This window comes from Glandiceps talaboti, chromosome 18 (assembly GCF_964340395.1).
Source record: "Glandiceps talaboti chromosome 18, keGlaTala1.1, whole genome shotgun sequence".
In the NCBI taxonomy this organism is placed as follows: Eukaryota; Metazoa; Hemichordata; class Enteropneusta; family Spengelidae; genus Glandiceps; species Glandiceps talaboti.
In genome coordinates this window covers 407,032-420,360 of record NC_135566.1, presented here as the reverse complement: position 1 = coordinate 420,360, position 13,329 = coordinate 407,032, and the positions used below count along the sequence as shown (strand labels likewise).

The window sequence follows — 13,329 nt, the reverse complement described above, 5'->3', positions numbered from 1 at the left end:
TGGACACATTCCACCTCAAGACACTGACAATGCCAATGGGTTGTACAGATACCTGTATGCACAGACTATACACATTCCTATTGCTACCTCATGACAGTGACAGTGACCATGGGTTGTACAGATATGCACAGACTGGACACATTCCACCTCAAGACACTGACAGTGCCCATGTAGGAATGATAACATGAATCAGAATACTTACAACATAGGATAGTTTTTGTCACACAACACAACAAAACTAAAGTAGAAAATGATTACAAATGGATTACTATTATTACTTTATTATCCTTCACGGGGAAATTTGTCTTGCAACAACACAGAAAAAAACATACATATAACCTTACACATTAAAATACCAAGAACAATAGAAGTATGAAGACGTTGAAATCTGAGTAAAAGACTACATAAAAACAGACCCACACTTCATTTACTTCTTACATTCTCTGCATTTAAAAGATATACACAGACTCAGGTTTGAACAAGCCTGGTGATTAAAACTAAACAAGCATGTTGAAGGAAGAGGATAAGGGAGCACATGGTAGGTAAAGTGGGAGGACAAGAGTTACACACAAACAGCTAGACATGCACTCAATAAAATACACACATCAGTTTTCATATGTATATCTGCTTTATTTTCTAATGACGCTATAGCTACTGTACAAATGGGAATGATTTGCCAAGCTTACATTTCTCTATTAGATTGTGAAATAATATAACTTTGACACTGACTGAATTACAGTGTGTTTAGGAACCTTTGGACATGGCTCAAACAATTCAACCATGATTTTGACCAAGTGTCTAAACAATGTCACCAGTGTATACAATAGATACTTGGAATTTTTACAACACAATGTATAATGTGTATTATTACTTATGTACAAGAGATTACTTGGTGCGTGCACATACTAATGGTATTCTCACTGCAGTGCAATACTGAAAATATTATTGCATACCTGCATGCAAATGAGGACACAATCGCTCACTACACGGGTGTGATCACGCTGTATGATTTTTATTGATAAACACATGTAATAATAACAGAACTCCATGCCACGTGATTTCCAGTGTGGTTGCTCTGGGGTATTTGCAGTGCTGGCAGTTTTCTGCAGCACTTTGAAATGATTATTATAGGTTGGCCTCCTATTTGTTTCCTCATGAAGAAAAGTTCACGAGGGGTATTATTTCTGTTGAACAGTGCCCTCAAGTGTCTGACTGTTCACTTGTTTAAGGGTCACCATTGTGACAAATTTGAATACCATAGCTTCACTTTTCACATTCTTTGTCAATGCCAATGTCAGTGACCTCTGTGCTTTCCATAATCTTGATTGGCAAAGTCCATTAAACAAAGAACTAGGTTAATATATATAGTCTCGTAATAAAACTTGTAAAACTTTGTGATTACTTTTTGTATTCTATTCTTTCAACTTTGACCTCTTCACCTAGTAACTGGTAAACATATGTTACTACTGTTGATGCCTGGATATCCATAAGAACAAATGATGGTGACACATTCCTGAAGAAAAGACAAAGGAAAAATATATCAGTCAACAACTGCATCTTAATATTGTCTTTTTTGTCAAGCCAAAGCTGAAAATGTGAGTTTCCATGAATGCAATTTGGTCCATACAAACTGGCAAAAAATGCCATCACCTCTCTAAAATCTCCCCCTCTCCCTTCCCAACTGAAACCATAGTTCAAGGAAAACCAAGAATTCCCTATAGAGTGCACAGAGTGGCTACATATAAGAATATTTGCCTGTATTTTTGCATCATTGGAAATTCCAACATGGAGATGGTGGATTTCATGTTAGTAATGATTTGCACATACTATTGATACTCTGCATGCAGCTGTATGAGCTTGATGTTCAAAATATTCCAATGATATATTTACAAATACACAATCCTTCATATTCCAGTGTATAATATATACAGACACTGAGAAAAGATCTTTCAGTGTACAATACTTACAGACACTGAGACAGGATCTTCCGGTGTATATTATATACAGACACAGACAGAAAGAATACTTACGTATCAAGAGGACTGTAAGCTCCTGTAGCTGACCCTGGATTTATGAAGAATTTATTTTCATGTTCAAATGCTTCAAATTTATGTGTTTGTCCAGAAATGAGAATATCAACATCTAGCTGCCTTGCTACCAATGCTAAGCTTTCAATATCACCCCACGGAACCACTTGATGTCCGTGACATAAGCCAATACGAAACTGTCCAACTGTTACCACCTTCTGTTCTGGGTAATTCAAATTCTGACAAGAAAAAAAGGCAAAATAATATTAATTTTCATTTTTCTCAAAAAGCAGAGAAAAAAGAATTAAAAGATTTTGGAATGACACCCAGCCCACCATTCTTAGAGATGAAAATTTGGGATCACAGAAAAATAGAAAATGACATAAATTTAAAGAATTGCATTAACTATTCAAGAGCTGAAACTGGCATATTTAACTTTGATAATTGAACACTATCAATAATCATTGACACCTACCTCCTCAAAGTCTCCCCTGACAACATGGACATCACTTGCTAATGTTTTGAGGTAATCAACAGACTCCTTGGTACACAGATTACCTGTACATAAAATATGTTGGATCTTTCCTGGAACTAACAGCTTTTTAAATTTAGCAGGTAAACTGTTACACCTGTATGGTATGTGAAGATCTCCAAGTACAAGAACCAACTGGGGAGAAAAAGAAGTATATTTCCTTTACGTCTGAGCTTCAAATGGTAAAATGTTTCAAAATTTAATGAATAAGGACTTCATCTGATAATGATTACTGTACTTGCACTATAAATTAATAAATACACCATGCAAGTACATAGAGACAGTAAGTAAGAATAAAACACTTTCTAAATTTCACATATATCTACATTTATCTTTGTGTTTGTATTCTTATACTTTATACACATCATTGCATGACAATACATAACCCTTCCATGAATTCAAAAATTAACCTTGAAGACTATTACATGTAATGAAACGCACTGCCAATATCTTACCATGGAGGTATAATGTATGAGGACTAGGATAACCTCAATGATCCATGCATGTACAGCTTGCTCGATTCCTTTATTAGGCAATGAAGTAACAAATAAATAGTAAAATTGACTTTCTCAGTAATTTAACAATCATTTACAGTTCACATTCTCAAATTATCATAATCTCACTTAATATACAACATCACATGACGACTAAAATCTGTGTGCCAACATTTTATGATCGACCACTTCCGGGGTCACATGACTAACATGATATTTTGACCAGCTAGTATCTCAAAGAGATGAGTCGTTATTCCTAAGTTAGTTACATCACAATTACCTTAAATATATATTCAATCGCATCCTTGTTTTAAAATAACATTAAATTCGGCTAAACCGAAGAAAATAAGCATAAAATGAACGAGAAAGAGAGACACCCACCATTTTGACTGATGCGCAGAACTACTGGCGCATGTTGATGGCGTCACCTAGTATTGTATAAGAGAAGGAGTTGGGTTGGCTTAGAGTTACCATATGCGTCAGTATGACCAATCAAAAATAAGATCACATATTATCTTCGGGAGAGAGTTGGTCAATTAGAAAAATGGCGGCCCTGTTGAAAGTTCGTCAACAGTAGTTTGTTCGATTTGTAGTTTTTCCCGAAAAGCGCACTATCTGATGCAAGATGAAGTGTATTATTCCAGGAAACAATGTCAAAGGTTAAGGAGAATCCTTGATAAGTTTTATAATCTTGTTTTACATAATATTGCACAAGACAAGAATGCCTGTCAAATATGCAGTCGAGTCGTGTTTGTTGTTGCACGAATGACATGCTATTTTCCCGCAAAAAATGTCACCTCCCTATGATATTGAAAATTCACAAAAAAGCTTTGTGTGTGTGTGTGTGTGTGTGTGTGTGTGTTTTTTGTTTTGTTTGTTTGTTTGTTTGTTTGTTTGTTTGTTTGTTTGTTTGTGGGTGTTTTTTTTTGTAATGTGGTAACCCAATAATAATATTATTGTTTTTAATTTTATTAAAAATTCACCATGTGCCGAATTGATGTAGACTAGGTAAGTTACGTTTCACAAGGCTTTACAAAATGAATACATTAAAGTTAATAAATAAATAAATAAATAGACAAATAGATATGATTAACGAATAACGTGTGAGTAATAAATGATCAACACATCCAGCTGGGTTTAATTATATAAAGTTCTATTCAATTATAGTGAATTAATGTCTAATACTTGTACTTTTAAATTTTGTATCAACTATCGTTTTCATTACAGTGTTTGGACGTACAATCCATTGCCTATCAAAAATTGGTGAAGATCTGTACATTGAGCCACTTGATCATGGGGTGAGTAAAGATCAGGTTGTCAAATTACACTTGGAGCTTTGGTGTATAGCTAATTGCGTAAGATACATATACAGTACCAACATTTGCAACATTTCCTAATTAAACTAGAATTCATAATTTAAGAATTTTAATGATTTACGAATATAATGATAATTAACAAATGTGCATTTTAAGAATAATGTTTCACTACTCATCAGTATAGTATGTAAATGTTTTGAGATGAATCTAAATATTACTACTAGTAGTGGTCAGTATTATTTTGGCCATCCACAGAATTTGGACAGTTTAATGAAATCAAATATCATCTTTAATTTGCAAAACAAACAAACAAACAAACAAACAAACAAACAAAACAAAATCTTCTTTACCTTACCAGCTTGCTTTGAGAACTGTGAACTCCTCGAGGTCAGCTTATGCCTGTTTTACCTTCGCACCAACATTTTTCTACATTTATGATGATGGTAGAGTACTCAATTCATCTCAACAAATACAGGATGAAGACAGTGCTTTCAAATGTAAAATTACCATGAAGGTAGGTCATTTACATTGTATATTCAATCACTCCTCTGCCAAAACAAGTAACGGTACACAAAGCCACAGGAAAGAATACATTGATAAAGACACTCTGAGGAAACTTATATATCTGAAATGCACCACTGTGAAAGATTATACAGTAACATGGTTATTCAGGTTTGAAGGTGGTACAGTCACTGTCTGTAACTAAACAATGTGTTTGACTGAAGTGACAATGTACTGTAAACTTAAGCAAACTAATCTAAGTCAGTACATTTTAGTAGAGATTGTTAAATATGCATGGAGCATGGACACTAAGTTTTAGACCATGGATATTGGTGTTTGATATTATTGATACTCCAAAATTATGTCACATTTATATTCGTGAAGACAGCTCAACAAACTGTCATCATCGCCATCGTCATCGTCATCGTCATCGTCATTATCATCGTCATCGTCATCATCATCATCATCATCATCATCATCATCATCATCATCAATATGATACAACAATGACATGATAATGACAACTGAAAATAATTTATTGGTATTTGTTATCAAAAAGTAATTTTCTTTATTTTAGTCTTGTTTGTCAGTGTTTAAGTCACTATCAACAATAGAGAAGACGGTTGAGAAATGCAAGATAAAATTAAACAACAGTGATTCCAGACTTACATTTACATTATATTGTAAACATGGTAAGTAGACTTACATTTACCTTATATTGTAAACATGGTAAGTAGACTTACATTTACCTTATATTGTAAACATGGTAAGTAGACTTACATTTACCTTATATGTGTAAACATGGTAAGTAGTAGTCGTATTAAAGACTCCAAAAGCTGTTAACTGTGTATTTTTCATAATTCTGTTCTCATGATTTTGTGGTACACTTTATGTACATTTGGCTAAAGTCAATTGAATCCATGCAGTCTTGATATATGTAACAAAGACCACTTAAAATCTATAAATGTCCATGTCTTAGAACTGAGGGAATTATGAAAAAGTCATAATGATGCCTGGATATCTATAATGTTGATAAATATTTATGTTTTATTTAACAGGTATAACAAAGACATACAACCTAACCTATCAAGAAACTGAATCACTGCAAGCTGTCTTCTCCAAAGATCTCTGTCCAAATAAATTAGTAGCACAATCAAGGTAAATACTTAGTCTTGCCTCTATGTGATCACTACTGAGCTGAAGGCTTACTGTTCTTGTGATGGCCAGCTGAACCCTTACGGAAATGTCCTATAGGAATCAGGACCATCGTGTCCCAAAGGATTTTTATAGGAGTCCTATAGGATTCCTAAAGGACATATTCCCTGAAGTCCTAAAGATGTGTTAAAATCGTTTTCTGTCATTTAAAAAAAATCTTCAGGTAGACCAAACTTCAGCACTTCTATGTCACTTTTTATGGAGATTACAATAACAGAACTTTGAATTTTCTGCATTTTAACACGATCAGTCATGATTTCATATATTGGTATGTTCCACCATGCAAATCCTTTAGGAAACAAAATGATTCCTATAGGATTCTCTTAGGAAATTACTAAAGGATTCCTATAGGAAATCTTTTAGGAATACTAAAGGATTCCTATAGAAGGTCTTTTAGGAATACTAAAGTATTCCTAAAACTTAAAAGATATCCTACAGGAATTTTCAAGTATTCCTAAAAGACCTCTTGTAGGAATCCTTTTGTATTCCTAAAAGAATCCTATAGGAATTCTTAAGTATTCCTAAAATATGTCCTATAGGAATTTGTTTAGGCTTTTCAAATTTGATAGTTTCTTCATTTGGTAGACAGAATCAGTGATTTGTTTCAACATGTTTGTAGTTCTGTATAGCAATAAACTGTATGTGTACTGACATATGTACATGTGTTCCTGCCATTTTCTTTTGAGATACAACTTTGACTGTCAGTTTCTCTACCTGTTTCTAGCACTGTGGAACAATATACTATATATACATGATATATACTGCATGTCACCGTATTGTATGTGTTGCTTCCATTTTCTGGCTGACATATCTATCACAATGAGACTAAGATCCATTATGTATTGCCATTTAATGTATCATTGATCAATTTGTTAACAGGTTGTTATGTGATGCAGTTAGTAATTTCCAAACATCACAGGAAGAAATAAGTATCATTGTTTCCCCTGAGAGAGTTAGTTTAAAAAACTATGTAGATGATGAACCTGGTAAGTATCATGCAAATAAAATTATGTAGATGATGAACCTGGTAAGTATCATACAAATACAATTATGTAGATGATGAACCTGGTAAGTATCATGCAAATAAAATTATGTAGATGATGAACCTGGTAAGTATCATACAAATACAACTATGTAGATGATGAACCTGGTAAGTATCATGCAAATAAAATTATGTAGATGATGAACCTGGTAAGTATCATACAAATACAACTATGTAGATGATGAACCTGGTAAGTATCATACAAATAAAACTGTAGATGATGAACCTGGTAAGTATCATGCAAATAAAACTATGTAGATGATGAACCTGGTAAGTATCATGCAAATAAAATTATGTAGATGATGAACCTGGTAAGTATCATACAAATGAAACTATGTAGATGATGAACCTGGTAAGTATCATGCAAATAAAACTATGTAGATGATGAACCTGGTAAGTATCATGCAAATAAAACTATGTAGATGATGAACCTGGTAAGTATCATACAAATAAAACTATGTAGATGAACCTGGTAAGTATCATACAAATAAACTATGTAGATGATGAACCTGGTAAGTATCATGCAAATAAAACTATGTAGATGATGAACCTGGTAAGTATCATGCAAATAAAACTATGTAGATGATGAACCTGGTAAGTATCATACAAATAAAACTATGTAGATGAACCTGGTAAGTATCATACAAATAAAACTATGTAGATGATGAACCTGGTAAGTATCATGCAATTTTGATCCTAATCTGAACTTGACCTTTGAACACATCATAAAATTGACTTACTCTGGGTTTGCACCTCTTCCATTATCATCAAAATTGAAACATGTAAATATTCAAATTCAGTGTCTCAATTTCAAACCACAGTAACCGTAACTTGTGCTGTATTTTATTATTTTATCTGCTAGAAAATATAAAATTGTCTGACTCTATGGTTCAAACTATTGTTGATTCATTTATATTGTTCATCCTACACAGATCCTACAAGGGTAATGCATACAGAAATGTGTTTACTACCTGAAGAATTTGAAGATTACACAATAGGTATAGACACAGAGGTTACATTCTGTCTAAAGGAATTGAGGGTAAGTTGACATGAAATCTCTGGGGTGGTGGCGGGGGGTCGGGGTGGGGGTGGTTGAAGGACATTTACACGGATTACATTGTCTAAAAGAATTGAGGATGTCAGCATGAAATCTCTGGGGTGGGGGTCAGGGGTAGGGTGGTTGAAGGGTATTGACACAAAGGTTACACTTGGTCTAAAAAGAAATGGATCAGTAAGTCAATGTGAATACCCAGTGTAGACTACCACAATATTGATGTGTTGTTTGTAATATACAAATTAGATGTACAGTGTACTCTCTGGGATTTTTATAATGAGAGAGCTTACAAACCCATGACAACTTTCTTTGTGAATGGTTGAAGATAAGAAAGGATTGTTTCCTGAGTTTAGCCATGATATAGAGACAAAAATGACTATTACCTATGGTAAAGAGATTACACTTATTGATTCTGATGACTGCTAAGATGTAACTGTGCATGACTAACTTTACATGCATCAAATGAAAGACAGCCAGACTACAGTATAAGAAGTTACTAGCGGACTCACTGTCCCTTGACACCTCATTTAAGTTTGTAGAGCACTGGAGAACAATTAGTATATTATTGCAAAGTATACAGCAGGGTTATGGATAAACTTACAGAGTTTTATCTAATTCTCCTCATCCATGGTTTTGTTAATATTCTTCTTTTTAATTTATCGCAGGCAATATTATCATTTGCTGATTCTTGTGGTCTTCAAATATCAGTTATATTTGAAATGTTAGGAAAGTAAGTATCAACTTTTATGTAGTGATTATTGTACATAGAACAACATATATTAGGTGCTGTGTACAAGAACAATGCATTTCATATTTGATAAATTCTAATTCAGTAAAGAAATGAATTGTCAGCAGAGAGTGAATTTGTCTGTTTGACTGACTGACTGACTGACTGGCTGACTGGCTGACTTACTGTCTGTCTGTCTGTCTGTCTGTCTGTCTCTCTGTCTGTCCATCTGGCTGGCTGAGGGTTACACAAAAATCTTCAATTTTGGAAAAATAGGATTGAATAACATCTTGTAACATTTGATAACTTTATTTTCAGACCCATAGTATTCTGTTTAGACGGAGAAGGTGTATTTGAAGCTAGTTTTGTACTTGCTACACTAGCAGAACCATCATCAACACAGAACTCTGCTCAACAACATCAACAACAACAACAACAATCCTCTATTTCTACTTCAACACAAAAAACAGTACAGAGGCACAGGTAAAATTGGTTGTCTTTTTATCAGCAAGCCTCCAAATCTGTAGACTAAATATGTCGTCATTAACCCATGTTGTTGTATGCTAATGTCTTTATGCATTGGAAACCTGCAAAATGAAAGATTAAGTAAAATTACTAATTAGTAGTAAGGGTTGAGTTAGTGTTTAGGAAACCATTTTGATAACTGAAGACACTACTTGGTTCACTGTTCTTAAATTGTACCTTTTACCTTTCGTTTATTATCAGTTTTGTGAGAAGTACAGTTTAATTAAAAGAATGGCTTTTATTATATTGACTAGTACTTTCTATTATTAACTTTGTTTGAGTGAAATGTAGAAGATTCCTGAAAATTGTATGAAGTCCTAAACTTAGGATTTGTACATGCATTGTTTTCAGAACTAAAGAAACACCAATACAGGCAAGACAGCAAAACAAGAAACCAGACAACAGGAGTGAGAGTAGTATCAAAGAAATTCATAGAGGGACTAAACCATTTCAAAACAGGTAAATAATACATCCTACTAGAATGTTGTTTTGGTGTGATAAAATATGCCTTTCTTTCTGCATAAGTCAATGTGTTGTTGAGCTACTACCGGTAGTATTAAATGTGTACCACTCTCAAAATTTCAGCAATAAAAACTTTACAACATGAATAAAGTCAAATGATTAACATCAGCTGTAATACTAATCTTTACAACCTGAATGTGGTTTTTGCAAACCAAGGATGTACAGTGAAAGTGAGCTGACTTTAGGAGGGACCCATAAGCCATACTATGGAGGTCTATAAAACCCACTTTCCAGAAAAATTTATGAGAAATTTAGCAAAGTGATAATTCATTTTGATTGTACTCCTGAAAAATTCTAAGTACAGGGATGAGATAGGATATAAATAATTTGCTTTGATGTATTTGAGAGAGTGTATTTTTAGTTTTAGGACGACTGATTTGTCCAAACCATCTACAAGTAATACAAGGAAAGGGGCTGGAGATGCTAAGCAAAGTGATGAAACAAACCGATTTCTACCAAAGTGGAATAGTGGAAAGGAAGATGTAGTTGCTAGGAGACCAAGAGATGTTGTAGATGAGGGAGATGATAACAGTAATGCCTCAAGTGAATCATTTACATTCCAAGGTGATTCTGTTAATTACTTTAATGACATGTAATGTAATGACTGGCAGTTTGTTATGGGTTTGTACACATGAGCTTTATATAGATTCCCACCAAAATATCAGAAAGTATGTGAGTTTTACAAAGATTTCTATGTTCTCTGTATCCAAGGTTCTAAAGCAATAGCCTGAACTCTTGTCATTCTTTTGTTTCTTCCTTTGATGAATTATTAGATCTATGGCCACAGTAGGGAGCCATCCAAGACACTCTCAAGAAAGGGAACCTGTCTATATATTTTCTTTCAAATGAAACTCCAACTTCATGATTGTTTTTTGTTGTGTTTGTACCACCTATTGTCTACACAGAGACAACAAAAACACATAAAAATGCAGTGATTTGAAAATGCCGCTGAAAATGGATTATTTTGAAAATTATTTGTTTCTATTCTAAAGTGCAGTCCATGTAGACAGGTGTAAGTGGAATAACTATGTCATGTAAAAGACCAAAAACACAACAATTCGAACCATATTTGACATTAGGAATGGCCCCCACCTATGATGTACTAATGTTTGCACGTATGCAACAACCTCATTTTCAATTTAATCTGTCTTTGGTGTTTCCGTATCAGTGGTCAAAAACGCTTGTTGGCCTATCATGTAACTTCATCATGTAATGCATTACATGAAAGTGATATTTGCATTTTTATTTGAAAACGTTGTGTAAAGATAGCCTATACATAGATTTATTATAAACAATCTGTAGAGAATACGTACAGTATCAAGATGTGTTTGGTTTTCTACCTACAGTGTAGTTAAGATTGAAACCTCAAGTTTTTGATACACACATACCCATACATTGTATCAACAAGTTGTTTAATATGCTTAAAGAGGTTGATTTTGAAGTTTAATCGTGCATAGCACCATCATATCGAGTGTCCATTTTTTGTTAGAACAGATATTTTATGAAGTCACCATACATGTAACATTGTTATTCTTGTATGCATACTACCACCACTGTTTTTGTTATGGGGTGGGAAGTAGTTAAAAAAACGTTACCCAAGTTCCCCAGGAGCTTTACTAGGTTCTGCATTCAAAGTATTGCAATCTGTGTCATATTTACCAGATTTCCTCTCTCTCTCTGCTACTGGGGTTCTCATACCATAGTAAAACACTGACAAGACACTCTGTTATATTGTAGGACCAGTTAGGCAGCAGGATAGGGGTACCAAGACAGTGGAGTCTGTAAGGAGTACTACAACCACAGACAAACAAGACAAACCTTCCAGTGATACTGTGGGTGATCTTGACCAGACAACATCAGATGTTGATATGCCAAGTGATGATGATAATGACAATGAGTTTGAGTTTATACCCAGTACACCACCAGCTAAAAAGGTGAGCAAATCATATTATTTGACTCTTTAGTAGTGTCAAAAGACAGAGGGTTACATGACTATTGGGTGCAATGGTTCCATCTTAACAATGTCACAAAAACACATTATATTCAAAGTGAAAATCTGTTCTTAATATGTAGATTTAAATATTTATTGATGACTGGTGAGTGGAATAACTGACATATCATTTCAGTTTTATTCATGAAGTAGTTTTTGAAACAGCAGGTTTGTTTGGATGTGACATATAATTTGTGAAAACTTGTAAGAAATGAGTTATGAAATGGATATACTTGTACCCTAGTATATGTACTTGGTAATGTCACATTTTATCCATATTTATGGCTGTGTTTGATTTCTCCTTAGAAATGATAACACTTCATTTGGGGGTTTTTGACCAATGTAATTATTAGATTTTACTAAAAACATATTTCTAGTATGTATACTACTTACAAAATGTAATGAAAATATCTACTGTCAAAACTTTTTTGAAAAATTGTTCTTACATTCTCAAATGTATACCAGTAATACTGTTTGTTGAAATTGCTATGATATCTACCCAGTATAATATTAATAGTGTCAATATTCAGGTAATCTTACTGTATACTGACATTAGACAATCTTGATATCTACCCAGTATAATATTAATAGTGTCAATATTCAGGTAGTCTTAATGTATACTGACAGTAGACAATCTTCTTTTCTAGTTCAAGTCTATCTTCTTTGGATCATCTCAATCCCAGAATACATCACAGCAAGTAAATATCAAACCAGCTGTTGTACTAGCAGAGGATACAGATGAAGAATCAGATTGAAGTGGTGAACTAAACACTCTAACCAGTTGGATTTGTATCCTAAAGTGTGATTGGCTGGTTGAAAAGCTAGTGAGGATTTGATAGGCTTATTTTAATCAATTTTGAGATGTGATTGGCCAAACAAAGAGCATTTGCTTAAGTATAGTCAGATTTAAAGTGTCACTGTCAACATTCTGCATGTTTTCAATTTGTATATTTGTATCAAACTTGAGGTGTGATCAGCCCACATGAAGAGTGCTTACTTTATGTAATTATATCACTCATTAGCATCAAGAATTCGGAATATCTTAAGAGATACAAGTATTGTATACTGCAAATATAAAGTGAACACAGGCTGTGCACTGTTCTGGAAGCTTGATCAGCTAGAGGACATTTCATTGAATGGTGCCCTCTAGAGTTCAAAGAGAACTGTGTGCACAAGTAAGGACATTCTCCCAGGCCAGAGTTAAAATTATTTGGACTCTTTGTTTGGGTAGCATGGTGTGCCTTTGCTGCAACAGATGTCTTGTAATTCTACCACTATGCAACTGGATGAACTTTCTGAATAAATTACATTTTATGACATTTACTGAAGTCTATGAGTCTCTTTATCCTTTGGAGTAGACTGGCACCAGTCCCTGGGGAGATTT

The 13,329-nt window shown here is 33.9% G+C and overlaps 2 protein-coding genes across 4 annotated transcripts; one reads left to right on the top strand and one right to left on the bottom strand.

The window, feature by feature from the left end:
- Nucleotides 1-543: 543 nt before the first annotated feature.
- LOC144449007 (vacuolar protein sorting-associated protein 29) lies at nt 544-3,454 on the bottom strand. Of its 2 annotated transcripts, none has more exons than XM_078139403.1 (4): nt 3,015-3,097; nt 2,503-2,694; nt 2,031-2,266; nt 544-1,513 (listed from the first exon to the last, which is right to left on the bottom strand). In XM_078139403.1, the coding sequence occupies exons 1-4, from the start codon at nt 3,015-3,017 to the stop codon at nt 1,399-1,401; spliced, it is 546 nt and encodes a 181-aa protein (XP_077995529.1). In that variant the 5' UTR covers nt 3,018-3,097; the 3' UTR covers nt 544-1,398. The 2 variants fall into 2 exon arrangements, with proteins under 2 accessions (XP_077995529.1, XP_077995528.1); XM_078139402.1 differs by lacking the exon at nt 3,015-3,097 and adding an exon at nt 3,435-3,454 and having other exon boundaries at nt 545-1,513.
- A 136-nt stretch (nt 3,455-3,590) lies between these two features.
- LOC144449459 (cell cycle checkpoint control protein RAD9A-like) lies at nt 3,591-13,192 on the top strand. 2 transcript variants are annotated; one of them, XM_078139993.1, is made up of 13 exons: nt 3,591-3,712; nt 4,281-4,351; nt 4,728-4,883; nt 5,448-5,562; nt 5,929-6,028; nt 6,965-7,071; nt 8,060-8,166; nt 8,847-8,911; nt 9,227-9,391; nt 9,785-9,892; nt 10,323-10,519; nt 11,693-11,889; nt 12,593-13,192. In XM_078139993.1, the coding sequence occupies exons 1-13, from the start codon at nt 3,679-3,681 to the stop codon at nt 12,698-12,700; spliced, it is 1,530 nt and encodes a 509-aa protein (XP_077996119.1). In that variant the 5' UTR covers nt 3,591-3,678; the 3' UTR covers nt 12,701-13,192. The 2 variants fall into 2 exon arrangements, with proteins under 2 accessions (XP_077996119.1, XP_077996118.1); XM_078139992.1 differs by having other exon boundaries at nt 10,317-10,519.
- Nucleotides 13,193-13,329: the final 137 nt, after the last annotated feature.